Source organism: Danaus plexippus, chromosome 10 (genome assembly GCF_018135715.1).
Source record: "Danaus plexippus chromosome 10, MEX_DaPlex, whole genome shotgun sequence".
Classification (NCBI taxonomy): domain Eukaryota; kingdom Metazoa; phylum Arthropoda; class Insecta; order Lepidoptera; family Nymphalidae; genus Danaus; species Danaus plexippus.
Window position 1 is genome coordinate 317,282 of NC_083543.1, and position 17,891 is coordinate 335,172.

Consider the following 17,891-nt stretch of genomic DNA (forward strand, 5'->3'; position numbering starts at 1 on the left):
AGTCGGATCAATACATATTAAATGGACTGTTTCTTCTCATAGAATTCTATGAGCAGTCTAGTAGGTATGTTGACTGCGGCATCAAGTGATAGATGGTACATTATTCAAGACTCCTTACTTATATATATATACACCTGAACAAGTGAGTTTTAAATTTATTTTAATTAAATTCTTTTACGGTTAAAGTCATTCTTACAAACTATGTTTCACACTAAACGCCTGTCGTATATATTTTATATGGAGTACTAACTAGTAAGAGATAGAAGGGTTTACTTAAATAATAAATTATTTTGCATTGAAATGTCAATATATATATTTTTAATATTCATAAATTCAATATACATTATAATATCAAGTAAAATGAATTATTATATTTTTTATAGGCAATATTTTAACACAGTTTAATCTATGGTTAAGTTTAACAATCTATCAATCTATGTACCTTAGAATAACAAGTGACTGCCCCATGGCAACACACTTACAACAAACATGGCAATAGGAATTCACTTTGGCCTAACGTATCACTATATTTATAAGGAAAAAATACTTCTCTGCAATATTATATTGCACAAGAACATAACTTAATATGCCACAGTACATACGCCTTTACTTATAATATATCATTTACATGTAAGCATTAAAATTATTGGCACAACTTAAACTAAACTAGATGGGAGTTTATATATTACAGTTTCCACATCTTAGAGTATCATTAATTAATCTTTGGTTTATCTAGCCCACCGGTGATAATTTGGAAATCACTTACATTAAAATTATAATTAATAAAATATGAAAGGTCAAACAGGATCCTTTAATACAACTACGCTATCAATAATTTCATTTAATTTAATACATTTTTGCGCGGGACGATGAACATCAACGAATACTGTTTACAAATAATGTTTTCCATAGACATCGAATCTCTCTTCTGACGTGGAACGATGTAAGACAAGCTATTTGAAGTGATCGTGTATGGTGTAACAGATAATAAACTGAAGTATATTTTTCCTATGTGCGTCATGTGACTTTATATCAGCGAACACATAATGCATTATATGTATATAAATGTATAAATAGTTTATAACTACTCTCGAATACTGTCGCCCGGCCGTCGCTCGGTTCAAACGATATTTTGACGGCGATCATTTATGTAATTCGTTGATTAGAAACCTCCAAAAATTAACAATATCTACTTATTTTATATAGATAGATAAATCATTAGGCATCTCTTACAAATATTATGAATAGGAACTCTGTTCAAACATACTGCAGTGTTGGTAAATGCTATGAAACACTACCGGTCTATTGTTGCTTTTGTAATCGAATGCTCGTACCTAAAAATATTAAGTACATCGAATAAATAATTCTATATTGATTGAAATGCAAATATAATAATTCGTTAAAACCTTGACGTATATCTCAGATACTTAACAAATATTTGTATTACGGGAATTATATAAAAAATAATAATATAATTATATATATATATTCCAATATACAGATGTCCATAATTCATTATTGTCTCTTATTCATTGTTTAAAGTACACCACGCGATTCCTTACCTAAAATGTTCCAATACATTTAAGCAATAGTATTTACATATAAAATCTCATTATATTTACAACATATTGTTTATTTACACGTATTATATACTTATCTTTGGATTAATAGAAAGAGTTTTAAACACAGCAGAGATCCCACAGGAGTATTATGGAATGCTTTAAACTTATGCAAGGACTATCAAGACACTTAGCGCTAAAATACAAGAAGCTTAAAGATTTAAATTTAGTATAGATTAAGATTAAGAAGTGCTTTTATGACAAATTTTGATACACGAAATATTATTTCATACGTACTGACACTAATAAGAAAGTCGTGAGGGTGTCGAAATGCTAATGAACAATTTTATAAGGTGTTCTTCTAAACTGTTGTCTTTGGTATACATTTTATAAAATCAGTGACAATATTTTAACACAACTAGATACATAGATATATTGTCATAGCTAATTTAATATTTGTTCTGTTTCACCAATAAAATTTTCAATTAAATATATCAACTAGGTAATACGAGATTACTCCTAACTACGTCATATAATTTCACAGAAATATAAAAATAATATAGTAAAATGTATTGAGTATTATGCTAGGTACTGGCGTGAATTAACACATAAAATTATAATTATCTTAAAAAATATTTTTTTGGCATATGAGATGGCACAAAAGGTTTCTTTGGTACATTTGGCACTAGTTACTATATAAATAGGCTATTGTTAAATACGTGAATGTCATACGTATGACGTTGAGCAAAATTTAAATTATTATTCCGAAATAAAATACCGAGCGGGAATACTTTGTAACGTATCAGTTATGTGATTTTCGATGTCCTCTAAGATTCGTTGTTAATTTCAATACATTTGTGTGATTCAAAATCCAACAGATTATAATTGAAGATCAGATTATTTATAATTTAACAAAAATAATATTCGAGACGTATTACTAAGTAACAGCCTTGCAAAATAAAATTCGTCACAGTCAATACGTAATGAGAGTTTCGTATGTAGTTAAGGAACTAGTCTCTGTATGGCTTGCAGATCGCGAACCTGTGGTTCATGTGCTGGCTGTAGGAGCCGGAGTGAGAGAACTTCTTGAGACACTTGCAGCACTGGAACGGCTTCTCGCCGGTGTGCAACCGCTTGTGTTCAGTCAGGTGGTGCTTATGCTTGAAAGCCTTAGGACATTCCAAGCATTTGTAAGGTCGCTGACCTAAAATGAGATATATACATCAAAACCTTAGCTCAGAAAGATAATATAGAATTTTAAAATATAATTAAAATATAAAAACCGACCTGAGTGCTCGTATTTATGCCTCGCGAGAGAACTTTGCTTGACAAAAGTTTTATCACATTGATCACAAACGAATTGTCCTTCTCCCTCTTTCAACTCATTTCCAGCCTTTATTTTGCTCTTTTTAAGTACAGTGGTTTCATCTTCTAATTCGATTTGAGTCTGGAGATCCTCGTTCCATATTGGGCGGTCGTAAGACGGACTGGATTCTTGCCTCTCGGGCACTTGCATGTTAAGAATTGGAGATCGTCCGTTACTCAGGTCGTTGTAATGAAGAAGTTTGTCCATCGGCATCATAGGATTGATGGGCATTTTCTGTTGCAACATTCTTTTGTAACCGTTCATAGTTTCACCTGGTGAGGGTGATAACCGAAAATCCGTGAACGATGAGGACGAGCAGTTGGAATGTGGATACGTATTTATGTAGTTAGCGCGATGTGGGGTCGTGCTGCGAGAAGATTTTTGACTTAAATTAACCGCTTCCTCGGAATCGGAATGTGTTACTGAAATGCTGCAAGTCGGTGAAGGTGACGGGCTTGAAGTAACGGAGGCATTAGATTTTTTTGTAGATAAATCTAGAGGTTGATCAGATATCGCGACGGCCTGAGTCATCCTACGTACTCTGGCTCTATTATTTTGGAACCAAACTTGTACTACTCGGTTATCTAAGCCTATCTGCTGTGCGATCTTCTTAAATTCCTCTCGATTCGGTCGAGGGTTGATCGAATAGTGCCTTTTTAACACCATCTGTTGTTCTTCGGTTAGTGCGGTGCGAACTCTGATTTTTCTGTCATTTTCATTTATAGAGGCTTTGTCTTCCCGATCCTCTCTCCCGAAATCCTCATCTTCACTCGCACTTACCCCACTTTGTATAGATGCGCGCATTTCAGCTTCTAATCTATTCAGAGCCACCGTCTCAGCCACTTGAGCAGCTAGTCCTTCATGTTTTCTAAAAATATTACCACACGCTGCTTTGTCATGTTCCAATAAATCATTTTTGTCATTGAACAATACGTTACATTTTAAGCAACGTAGGGTATCAATATCAGGTTCCTCTTTAACATTTATCTGTGTCAATGGTAAAGCTTCACCGGGGTATTCCTGGCCAGATATAGGAGACTGCTGATCATTGTGCGTCTTAAAATAATATTTAGTATCGGATGCTTTAACAGTATTAAAATCCGAATGATTGATGTCGGACTCGCCGCGTTCATTGCTACTTAAGATAGATTCGTAATTACGGGAAGGAGAACTCGCCTCAGTTTCCCGGTCTTCTTGTTCCTTCTTTACGGTAACGTTGTCATCGTCGTCTATATCCATCACTAGTTCTGCGCTGGCCTCGGAGCGCTTATCTTCCTCATCCACTACTTCCTCGATTAAGTCTTCAGGGTTTGCGGGTGGACTCACAAGCTTTGGACTAGGAATCTCTATTTTTCGTTGTTGATAATGTTGAGAGGCCAGTTGCTCAAATAATTGGCTTAATGAAGTAGGGAAGGTGTAAGGTGCAATACCGTTGGCTGGGCTCATTGGCATACCAGGAGGCATATAGAAAGGATTTAATCCAGGTTGACCCAACGGGGGCCTCAGGAAATTATTTTCTTGAGATGACATAGATGCGAAGAATGCTGCAGCTTCGTTATACTTTGGCAATATTGGCAAAAACGAATTGCCGTTTGGCGCGATATTATTATTCAACTGACTAGCTGCCATCGCGTTTGCACGTTTCCGAGATGGACTCCTGTCTGGATTCAATGCCGGATTATTTGGCTTTATTCTTCCCATTTTGAGATTCATAACAAGACATTTCTTGGAAGTCATATGAGACGAATAAGAGCCGGAATGTGAAAACTTTTTTCCACAGTTAGCGCATTCGAACGGTTTTTCTCCACTGTGTATCCGGAGATGCTCTTTGAGATGATGTTTAAATTTAAATGCTTTATCGCAGTCATTGCATTTATATTTGCGTAACTTCGCGCTGTCATCATGACTTATCATGTGACGCTGAAGTCTGTAGACATTTTGAAAACTCTTGTGGCATATTTTGCACGTCTGTTGACAAGGATAGAAATAAGATTAATTAATGATTATAAATAAAAGTAAGAGCTGAATTATTAGAATAATGGCAAGAACCGTATAATGCTAGTGTTGTATTTGACAAATTCTGTCATCAACTAATAAAGAAAATAGATCTATACGTATGCCCTATATGAACACTATATATGCCCTATAAACTACAAGCTATAACTGATATAGTTGAATGTTACAATGGGCACTGACATATTTTATGCTATCCACCTGAGTGCTCGGCGCGTGCAGCGTCTCATGTCGCTCGAGCTGTTCGCGGGTCGGGTAGGCTCCGCGACAGTGGCTGCAGGGGAAAGGCCCGCCGGGACCCAGGGGCGAAGACCCACGATCCTCTTCCTCCTCACACGTCTTGATCTCGGAACCTCCACCAGCTAGAGGCCGGACTGTAACCACAGGGTTCTGTTACTTACTAGCACGCGGTACCATCACCCTAACATTAATCTAATAAACATTAATACTTCAATCCGAAGTATTTCACGTTTAAATAAATAACGTTCACATCTAGAACGATTCAACAACGTGTATAAGTCATCCATGTATGTACATTAAACTTCTAAATCCACAGCAATAAACATCAGTGAAACGATTAAAAATAAAGCGGTCGTATAACGAACGCCCGCAAACAATTATCCATATTTATTTGCACACCTTTTATATAAAAACACACACGACAATTGAATTCGCCGTCGGTTATTCTGGTAATGCGCGTTTTGCCGCGTAATATCGTTTTAAAGTGTCGTCCGCGTCGGGCGGCCGCGCCTCGTAAATCGAATTATAATAAAGAGCAAAACAACACGCGTTTATTAAGCACTTGTCCGTGTGAGTGCTCCTGGTCGATGTAACTCAGTACCCACTAAGCTAGTTTCGACGTAGGAATTTCATTTCCACCTAGGTCACTAGTGAACTATTTTTTTAAAGATCTGTTCCAGTAAATCATCATTATCTCTATATATAATAGCGTAATAAAATGTCTAACAAATTCTTTTTTTTTTTTGTATACCAGAGTTGTTTTCAAGTCTTGAATGTCACCAATAGAATGTACTTTTTTAATATTTAAATATATCTCAACAAACTAGTGAATCCCGCTTCAGAGCTCTCGATAGCCACTCAATAATATATAATAAATGTATCGTTAATTCCTTTCTGTAGATGGAGCTATCGTCTCTGCTAACCGCTCCCGATATAACGGTATTGAATTTTACAAAATACGACGCCATAAGCCGCACGTTCGAGCACAGCCGCCGTAAATAACGAGTCTATCGCGTCGTTAAATTAGCTGGGAAGGTTGATCGCACCTGGATGTAGCTTACAGTTATTATACTCAACTAAATATCACCAGCCTATGTACATGCGTTTACGATAACCCTGTCCACTTGTATGTCTTAAACTAGAAACATCGTTTATTTGTTATTATATTAAATTTTATAAGCCGAAAGTAAATGTTTAAAATAGCTTTGTTATAAAATAATCCAAAGCGAATATTAAAGAAGTGACGTTCAAATACTCATGTTCGCTACTCTCGCTAACAGATGCGCTACTAGTGTCGAGTTTTGTCATTTTCATTGAGAAAACAATGTTCAATGGAATTTAAAGTTGGTTTGTAGCTATTAAAGTCATCTTGTACTAATTTACATGTGTATTGTGACAATCGAGTGATTTCACTCGATTGTATTGCTTTCAGATGATTGTGTTGTTTAACAAAGCTTTGCGGAGTAATTTATCGTCAACAGTGTCAGGAATGAACACGTTTTAATGTAGTAATGTAATGGACAAGTTGTTTACTTTAAACGTGTATTTATGAACTACATTTTATTAGCACATCTATAAGTTTTCCTGCCGCTGTAAAACTATTAAGTCCGTGATATAGGTGCTCTATGAGAGATTTACGTGAGCGATAGTGATAGGAGAGAAACACACATTATATCAGTATTAATAAATTAATGATTATTTTTATAATTGTTATTTATTGCCTATTGTTATTTATTATTTTTTTATTTGTATATCCCTAAGTATTTAGCTACAGCCTCTGTGTCTTGTTGGATATGCAGATATAGCATTTAATCAGACATATGTAGTATCTTATATACACCTATAAATACTCTTCATATTTTACTTCACTACTTTGTGTATTTTTTATATAATTTTTCATACAAAAGAATGTTATTAACTTTACTATTCCCATCTACTCTATGTTTTTTTTTCAATAATTACAACACAATGTTGTCCAGATGTTAAACGTGTATTTTAAACAATGGTTTCATATTAAGTGTAAATGAATAGTTAAAAGGACTCGAACCTACCACCGTAAATCTTTAGCAAGGATATACTTTCGTGCTGATCACTCGCCTTTCCATATAATATACCTATTTACCACTTCATTCGATTTCAACAATTTAAACTGAATAAATACTGAACTAAACTGATAAAACTACGTCGACTTCCGGGAGGAATGAGAATGATGCACGTATAATATGTGTGATGTCCCGTATAACATGTTCAGTACCTTTTACACGAGGTAGAGCGGATGTTTTCCACCTACACACAACAATATCCAGTGTAAGCTGCGCCCGAGCGCTGCGTCCGTTGATAAACACTCACACCACACACACGCACACACCACACACACACCTCTTCCTATAGCGATACAATAATTATCACACACGCTGGTGTGTCAATAATGATAGCTGGTGGTGTGACACGGCCGGTGATTGGTTCCACCTGCGCTGTGACTGGAGGCAGGCGAACCTCCTCCGTACACCGTCTGCTTCCTTATCACTCGTGACTGTAGTCACAGACTACGTCTTTCGCATTGACTGTCTCGTCTCTGAATTTCGCTTGTTATAATTTAATTCTGATTCATTGAACTCGAGTTTTGTGTAATGATTTAGTTATGATTCAGTCTTAATTAGTCAACTCTTAATAATACTTTATAAATATATATATATTTTGATTATCACTGCTTCGGAACACGCTGGTCCTGTTTTATAACTTTTGTTTTGAACAATTGTTCGATTAACTATTTTAATTTAATTTAAGATTTTGAAATTACTTATCAACTGTATTTTTTTTTAGATAACCTTTTTTCTCCGAATTTCCAAATAAAACCATTTTAAAATAAATTAAATTTCTAAGTGGCGTCTGGTGTTTATAATAGCCATAAAGAGACAAATTTAAAGCGACTGAACTAAAAAAATAGGTAATTAGTTCATTTTATAATTTGTATGCAATACTGAAACAAATTTCTTTTTGCTCCTAACTAGAAATATATAAAAATAAATCCGATTTCTATTTTTGTAATTTAAATATTTTGAAATAACCGAACACAGTCATAGAAATTTTCTTTTGTTATTTTTTTTCCAAAATACTGCTGCCGTTTAATCACAACCCGATCCGCATCCCGACTCCGGGCGCCGATCTCATTTAGTATGTAATGTTTTTGTTTTTACTGTTATTAGAGAATCATAATTAGTGGACGTTAATGAAGTCGTTAGCGCTGTGTTCAACATTTCATTACAACCGACTATATCGCTGGTGTTTGTCCGTGTGTCCGTGTGTCCGTGTGACACTCGATAGACTTAGATGTATAGCATTATATAAAAAATCATTCATGCTAACAATGAGACATCTACTCTGTGGGCGAGTTTGTTATCAATTAATCAATTTATTTAGCAAAATCGAAAAGCTTCGATAATTAATATAAAAATATAACGACTCATAAAAATGTACAGATACGGGTGTGTTCAATATACCATATTTTAATTCCTAATAACACGAACACCTCGCTCGTTTACAAAACATGTTACATTATAAACTACGCAGCGGACGATGTTATCTGCTGCGCTCTATAATTGGAATTCATTGAGCAAATAATATCAAACGACGGCCGTCACAGCTTTCAGATCAGAAAACTGGCCGCGGATCTGATGACCGACGTGTGGCCGAAACACTCGATAAGGAAGTATATTCATTAATAACGAATGATCCACTCCACTCTCCAGACAGGCGGCGCTCAAAGAAGGATAAAGTGAAAGTAAAAGAAAAGCAAATAATTAAACAACATAATCGTTTACGATTTAAGACGTTTCAAGAGAGCGGCCTTCCCCCACAGAAACAAACGCGCTGTTAAGTCTGTGTGTACCTGGAACGATTCTCAAGTGGATGAGTTATATCCCGGGACTCGGGGGGATCCCCGACACCAATGGTACCCTTATGAAGACTTGTTCCACTTCTATTTTTTAATTCCACTGAGGTGTATCATCATCACCTGTCTCATTTTAACGGACAACTTTGTTTCACGGGACAGAGTTTTTGAACTTTTTATAGGCCGCAGATTTGAAAGAAAACTTTACTTCGTTATATCGAAGAAATTCAAATTCACATCCAATGAAACTACAGAGAATAGCGCTCAGGAATGAAACAGAGAGCGGGAAGGGACATAAAAATTATAAATATGTACATAAAAAAAATATAAAAACAAATAAATAAAGCGCAAATAAGTAAAAGGAAAGGAAGCTTACTGAAGGCAGCTCGCCGCCTGGCGGAGGTCGTCGACGTGGGGACCTGCTTACTCCTCATGTCGGCCAGCCAGGGCGCTGACGAACGTTCAGACCAACCGACAACTCCATAAGAGAGCTGTGCACTATCATCACCTCACTGAGAGACACTCGGCCGCGGCCACGACACGGCCTCCTACTCACATCGACAGGCGCCCCCACACGTTGGCCAGCTCCACAGGCGATACGAGTAGCTGTCACCGTAGCAGCCGAACATGTCATCGGTTCTCGCGACCATGGCCCGCGCTCCGAACGTGCTGGTAGCGGCGCGCCGCGCGGCGGAATGACACCGGCCCGCCTCTCGCCCCGCCTGGCCCTCGCCGCCCGCCCGCGCCCCGGCCTCGGCCCGCGCCCCGGCCTCGCCCCGGCCCTCGCCCCCGGCGTCCCGGACCCGGCGCCTCACGCCCCCACCTATACTTAATTAGTGTGCCGAAGCCGAAGTCGCTGCCGTGTCTCGTTCCCTCCAGCTCCTCGTCAGCTCGTCGTCTGATCTCTCTCACCTGTTCCTCCTCACCTCCGACACGATCTGTGCTCACTAAACTTCAACTGATGTCAATAATGCCAATACACATTATATCTACATATTTGTTTTTGAGCAAAGCAACGACTAATGAGCAAAAATATGTCACTAGATACATGAAAGTACTATTTCGTTTGAATGTATTCTTTTATTGTTAATTATAATTATTAAATATCTGAGTGTATTTATTGCCACTTCAGCAACACTTTTCTGTGTCCCACATATTGTGCAGACATTAGTACCGCTTCTTGTCGCTAGATGGCACGACGCGTCTCTAAGACGTGAAATAATGTTCTTTTCCCGTGTCACAACTTTTTTGTACCGGAATTAAAACATTATTGAAGTGAGTTCATAATATTAAATATGTAACGGTCATGTTACGATATATAAAAATAAATCAATCGGCCCACAGCGGTGCGTCAGATGAACTTTAGAACTAAGACGCATTACTGTAATGATGTCAAAACAATACAATACATAACATTACAGCAGAGGGACAACTAATATAATACTCTGATGGAATGCAGTTTGGACACAGACATAACATCTGTATATGCAGATCGACTGATTCAGGTGCGGATAGGTGGAAACATAACTAATGGGTTTTCTTAAAACGTAAATATTTTCAAGATAAGCATTTAGTTATACAATTACAGAATAACAAGTAACAACATTTCAAACTGAATACATGCGGATAGCGCGGTAGTTGTAAAGTAATCTAAAGGTCAAGTTAAAATAATATGTATATGCGTGTTAAATAAAATTATTTTCGTTTGAATGGATGTGTTTCCCTTCTCATGCGAGGACCGCCAGGATTCTGTCGTTTCGTTTTTGGTGTACTCTGAGGTTCTCATGCTGCGCTATCTGTGAGTAACCACAATCTTATTAACCTTTCATTTAAAAGCTCGACAATATATTTGTATTTTCTCTCTAGGTCATATTATCGTGTAAAGATTTTTGTCCCAGGAGTATGTATGGGCGTATTGAATATTGGTACATTGTGATGCATTTATTGTAATCGTAAATTATGAAACAAAGCCCACCATCCGGCGACGCTACCGCATTGTCACGTCGCGACTTATTGGACGTATTCAACCAGGGACCTTATGTAGAGGAGCCAGAGTTTATATTACTTTGTTATGGGGAATTGAAATTTATACGTTGTGTAACCTTAAGAGATGAAGACAATACCACCTTGTTCGCACGTGTACCACACTGTCTCAGTAACATTCTCTCAAACACAACAGTTAATAAAGAGCTACATTCTTTTATTTGCGATTCACTTGCAGCGCTTGTCATAACAATCCATTTATATATCATATGTATTTAGAAACATTGTTTTTCTCTCAGTATTCAGTCAGATTAGAACATAAATGTGACAAATTCAACAAGACCGCAGATAAAAATAGAAAGAACCAATCGGTCGTGTTTGGATATTAATGTATTAATTTGTGCGCGCTTTAAATATTATCCAGAGGGTTATAAATAGCCTCAGTTGTAATTGACTGAAGTGACATCATCTGTTACAAGGAATGAATCAAATGCGTTACTTTGTCTATGATACACAAAGTAAACAATCACAGCCGATGGGCTGGGAAATTAATTTATTGATTGACTTTCAGTCAGGAACTAAATTTATTTAAATGATTACTCGCGAAAGTCTTAGATCTCATTGAGGAACTAAATATTAATCCGCTGGAGGCTAAAAGACGTTTTTTCATGGTAATAACTCGTTAAACCTTTTCTCGATTATTAATGTTAGTCTTAAATAGGAAATTAACTGAATCAATTAAACATAAAACAACAGACAGTTGTAATAATAATAATGAATATTTTAAGTTGGTCTCTACGAAAAGGAAAATATGGATTATAAACTAAATATGTGTATAATTAAAACAAGATCACTCAGATATAAATGGAATGTATGAGTGTCTGAGAATCATCTCAGACGGAGGCTGGTCTTACGGAGTCATAAAGATGGACATCTGGTGTCCCGAGAACAGGTATAGGTACAGATGGTCACTTACATTGACTATTAATATAATTAGTTTATACTATATTCAAACTAATTGCAAGGAATTATTAATAGGTTGTTTAGTTCAAAAACCTTTTATTTGTACAATGGATTCCTGTTATCTATATTGTCTAACGCCTGTGTTACCATGACACTTTTATAGGTTGCTGTATAGCATCTTAGAGTGGGAATGTAATGCAAGGGAACTTGTGTATAGCGTAAACATTATTTAGATTATTAATTGAATAAATTTTATTGTTATTACATGGTCTATTAACAGTTATAGAAGTGAGAGTAGACTTAGAATACTGTTAGTAAGTCTTTTAACTTTACATTTGTTTTATCTCAAACTGTATCGTAGATGATATTACCAAGCATCGTACTCGCTACAAATCTGAATGTAGGTGAGTAATAGTTAGTTTGTAATTAACTCGACGAGGAGGGTTCCATACTATAATGTACGACTGTTATTATTTAAATAGAACTATAATAGTTGGTAGCTTATCGATATTTTAAAGAATCAATCAATCCGTACGATAAGAGTTCAATGCGATGTAAGTTGCCCGCATGTTGTGTGTACACCTATTGTTGAGTTTTTTTGCGTTTTCTAATAACGTTCGCTCGATGCGGGATTTGATAGAAATGTATGAGAAATATATTTTTAATTAAATATGAAGTTATTTGACCTAATAATAATTTCGCTATTATATAAATCAATGACTGAAACGTTGTGCTCCAAGCTTCGTGTTTGTTAATTGAGTTCGGTCTCGTGTTGTTTCAATGTACACATGTTAACACGGAGAGATATGATCGTTATTAACGAGACTAACAAAAAAATTAAACGTCAGTGAATGTTATCGGAGAGGAAACGTATTTAACGATATCGTGTAGTATTGAGAGATAACGCGGTAGAGTAAAAATAGTGTAATCTGTAGAGGACCGGGTTATCACAACCTGCAACCCTCCGTTAGTAAATATATAATAATATTTTGACACACGAAATTCAAAACATAAAAGCTTAATTAAATAACTATCAATGTATTCTGAATGCGAGTGTTGCTTTCACGTCACCTCAAACGTTTTCTCTACACCTAGTATATAATGACAGCCCAATATTATAATGACAATCAATAAAGGTATTCTAAACAAAAAGGCATTGTCTTACATAATGTCACATCCGTCATGTGGCCCCAGGCGTCGGACTAACAGACAGTAATTGTTATAATACTTGCATCAGGCTGTCGTATTCCGTTGTGATAAGGTCCGTTTCTGCTCGTCCTCGTTCGGATGCTGAGACCGTTGCCATATGGTCTCAGGCTGCAATGGAAGTGTCAAAGCTATCGTCTTTGTACTTGAGTTGCGGCCGATAATCGTAATCTGTTGTTTGTTGATAACAAAAGAAAACATCTCCCTCAATCTGCCATGATACGTGTTCAACCTGCTTACATGTGCTCGACTGCAGACTAAGACTCTTTGTAATATAGAAAAACTTAGAATATTAAGAGTTATAACGACTTAGAATATTAGCTAGCAGATGATCTCTGTAGTAATTCTGTGACAATAACTAATCCTGTAAAAGACAACTTCTTACTGAGGAATAATAGAAAAAATATAACAGCGAGGCAAGGAGTGAGTTAGATATTAGAGCGGAAGTAACATTTTAATAAGACATTAAATCTGGGCAGTGGACGAGTGTATTGATATGAGTGATGGAGTTGTGAGAGCTGGCTTTGAACCGCTGCCAATCCGATGCCGAGATTACAATAATTACTTGTAATTAGGTGCTAATTATTGGCAACAGTGCTGTGATGGGGTCGACGGCGAGGCTATTAAATTAACATAGCTTCTGTGGGGAACATTCATCATATATACTGATATGGGGAAATACATTATTTATACAGGTAAGAAGTAGCTCTTCTTATGCGTATTATTAAAAAAATCAAGCCTTTCATGTCGACAATTTAATCGTGTGTTTATTGTTTTCACAGCAGTATTGTTCTCGTAATGCATTTCATTATGTATATATATTGCTCGCGAGTCGTCGATTTAATGATGTTATAATAAATAGTATTTTTGCGTATTATTTCACATTAGTCACTCCGCCATTGTGTAGTTTTCATAAAACAGACCGCTATTGTTTGTTAATTAATAACGGAGTGCAGCTTCTTGTAGGATGACGGAACAGAATTCGAATATTCAAATTAAAGGGGAGACTGCGAGCTGTGCTATATGTTACTTATATTATAATTCGATTCCTAATCATTAATTTATATTGTTGTTTCCTTAGCGAGTACAAGAATAAGACTTGAATTCAAGTTTTCTGTTATTTCTCGTGTATTTACCACTGAGTTGTGGTTTGCGTCCTGTAACACAGTACCTTCACAACGTGGTTTATAAAAATAGTAATGAGTTTAATAACGGAGTTCAAACGATAAGCCTAATAGGTATGGACGATACACACATATACATATACACGTGTTAAATAAATATATATTAATTTGAAATTTAATAAATTAAAGGCGGAAGATCTGAATACAACTGATGAGACTATCTTATTACTTCTTTCACAAATAATGTTGTACTAACTCTATTATTGTTTGCGACAGCTATCTCATCCAATAAGTTACAAGAAAAAGGAAGAGTACAAATATAATTCATATTATATTAGCAATAATTATAATGTAAGCTTTGTGGAAGTTTCAGCGAACAAATCCGAGTATTTGTAAAAAAATTATTGAAGGTCAGAGGTCATTGTAAAGTTTCACAAAAGAAATGTAGACGTGAGGAGTGTGGGACGTTTCCGCAGTTAAATCTCTCAACTGAGGTAATTTCTTTTCCTTAACCAACTAATATTTTACGATTATGTTTATAGCTGTACGGACGCTCATCAAACCGTATGTATTTCATGGATGGTAGGATCGAAGAGCCACATATTATGTGCATTTTAAAAATGAGTTTATTTGTCATGTACTGTGAACTCGCCGAGAGTCCAACGCCTTGTATATTTTTTTCCCTTTTTGCTTTCGTTTCCGCTGTTCGGTGAAAATTAATGCGTACGGAATTTGGCTCCGTTATCTCGCTAAAAGTATTATGTTGTCTTCGTGTGCGGTAAATCAGGATGCCATCGGCTGGTGTTGCGAATGTGGAGCGAAATGCGTGTAACATTACCCTCGCTGCATTACGACTCACTCGCTGCACCTTATATTACGCTGCATTTATTTAAACTGAAACATTATATAGGAACATACACATGGAATATATATCAATACGCATTTCATGTAAGTTTACAAACAACAGTACCTACTGTTGTAAAAATTTGTGACTTAACTATTTGATGACGTGTGTATCAGTTCGGTTCTGTTCAGGGAAATGAAAAATTGTAAAAAAGAAGTGAACATCCTTTTATTTATTGTGTTCGGTATATCTCAGTGGCGTCTGTGGGTGAGGTGTGGAGAATGGAATAGAGCCACTGTGCCAGCTTTTATTATGTAACCTTTGTAACATTAGCGCGCTGAAACTTTTAAAAGAGTTTTAACATAGGAACAGATATCGAAAGGAGAGTAATAAATCACAGGTATTCATTAAAATCAACAAAGAGCTATCAATCAGTTGTATCGTCATCTTCTGAGAAGTGTTCTGAGACACGCGGCTGTTGCGTCGACGAACTCTCACCTCCGACCTCAGATAACACGCACACACCGACAACCATTGACGTCAACAACGCGCACACAACACATACAGACACAGAGACACCTACTAAATCGTGGACCTTATCACCATCACACAGGTAAAATTTCCTGTGTCATTCATTGAGCGTTGCACCTCGGCGGCTCCGGCCTCTCGTCCTCGTTCGGATTCTCAAATCACTAAGAACGCAGTTCTGATGAAGGAAACAACCTCTGGCTTTATGATCATCGTGTTTTACCTTGACGTCATTTTAACTTAAGAATTTTTCTTGACTTGTGATGTTATAAAATTTCTATATATTTGTAATAAAAAATACTGTAATAAAGATTATATTCAGTTTTTTTGTTATCTTTTCCGTAAAATACTCGACAGTACTTCTAAAACATCTCTTTACACCACATATAGAATAATACATATAATAGTTGTAATATTTTCATACTTATGAGGTCCGGTACTGAACGTCTCTAAAGATAAATATTGGTTAATAGTTGCCAGTGATAGTTTAAAGTATAAATGACCCAGGATAGTATCGATACGTTAGCGAAGTATTAGTAATATTATAATAATGTTCTATTTTCTATCCTTTCACTGGTAAGGTGCTACTGGTCGCCGGCCGGTCTCTCTCCTCATATTCTGTATATTGAACTATAATCGAGGGACAGCGTACTGTAAAATAACAAAAGCAACAACATACAATTGTATAACATTAGCACAATTGCGGTTTTCTTGTTTACTAATACTGCACTTTAATTAGTTTTATTTTGAACGATCGAGGTAAAAAAATATATAAAATTATATTCCTGTTAGTGTTATATTTCTGTAATGAATAATAAATAATATTTCAATAAAAAGGTCTTCTAAATATATCGCAAACTTTTAGAAAGGTCAATTAGTTACATGAAGTGTGTACAAATATTTTGAAGTCATCGAAAAACAAACTCGTGTTCGTTATCTCATAAGAAATGTAAATGACATGCACACGCACACGAAAACGAACGCACATATACGCACATGCACACGCACACGCAGGCACACACAACAAGCAACACACAGACATGTCGTCATTCATATCGTGTATATTTTTTGTCAACGACCTGCTCTTATTGGCTGTTGTAATATATAACTGTGTCTTAATTTATTTACGTATATTACGAAATATTAGGAAAGTAAAAGTCTTTTTAGTAAAATTGTATATGTGCTTACTGCAACACGAAGTCATTTTACGGATCTTCATACTTATTGGACAATTAACCCATTCGAACTTAAAGCTTTTCCTAACTTTCGTATAAGACGCGGCATCTTTGTATGGCTATGATGCAGTTTAAATAAAATTTTTAACTCTATTGATGTTTCCATTGTGAGAAGCATTAATTAAGTACGAGAGCGTGATGATCTTAACGAGATACGCAATATTCCAAGTAAATGATCCCGTTGACCTCAGAAGAAAATTATAATATAATACACGTTTAGCGTCCCTTATCACACGCGCCTTGGCCTCTGATGATAGCGGAGCACATAGGTACGGCGACCACCGGCCTCTGATCAATTAATTTAATGTGCGCTCATTATAATGGAAGCGCTGTTATCACCTTCGTCAGTGCCAATGCACCGATTTTATTTCCTGTAATTTAGTACATCTTGCATCATATATTCTAACTGAATCATTTTGCCTAATTGGTTTAGTAAATCTAACGGGAAGTTATTTATAACGTGGATGTGTCCTGCGTCACGATGCGACTGCTCTTATTTCTCGGCCCCATTTTGTTGGGTCGGAGGTGACTTTTTATCGTTTGTTTGGTACAGTCCGAAGGTAAATATCACAGAACGTACCGCCTACCTACTCGTATATACAATGATGAAAACATGTTTTCCTACTTCTGTTTAATATATACCTAACACCGCATAAATAATTATTACTTGATACGTTTGTTTTTGATTTATATTTTTGTTATTTGTACTCAGTGAGAAAAATCATCGAGTTATGTTGTTTTTATTACATTTAGGAACTTTTTTTCCTTTATTATTATTTAATACGTGAATCCATGTATTAAAAAATTATTTCTCGATTTTCCATACGAACATTTATAACGGAGCTGTTTTTTATCAAAATTATATTATTAAAATTACCGACAATTAGTAGAAACTTTTTTGATATAGCATCGTCAAATATGGAACATTGCGTACTTTG

General features: G+C 36.0%; 1 protein-coding gene across 3 annotated transcripts; it reads right to left on the reverse strand.

Annotated features, from left to right (window-relative positions):
- Positions 1-285: 285 nt before the first annotated feature.
- Positions 286-9,756, reverse strand: LOC116766696 (zinc finger protein 1). Of its 3 annotated transcripts, none has more exons than XM_061521487.1 (4): positions 9,627-9,756; positions 5,140-5,312; positions 2,847-4,893; positions 286-2,763 (listed from the first exon to the last, which is right to left on the reverse strand). In XM_061521487.1, exons 1-4 carry the CDS (start codon positions 9,718-9,720, stop codon positions 2,570-2,572), a joined length of 2,508 nt encoding a protein of 835 aa, XP_061377471.1. In that variant the 5' UTR covers positions 9,721-9,756; the 3' UTR covers positions 286-2,569. The 3 variants fall into 3 exon arrangements, with proteins under 3 accessions (XP_061377471.1, XP_032512630.2, XP_032512628.2); XM_032656739.2 differs by having other exon boundaries at positions 5,122-5,312; XM_032656737.2 differs by having other exon boundaries at positions 5,122-5,312; positions 9,447-9,753.
- Positions 9,757-17,891: the final 8,135 nt, after the last annotated feature.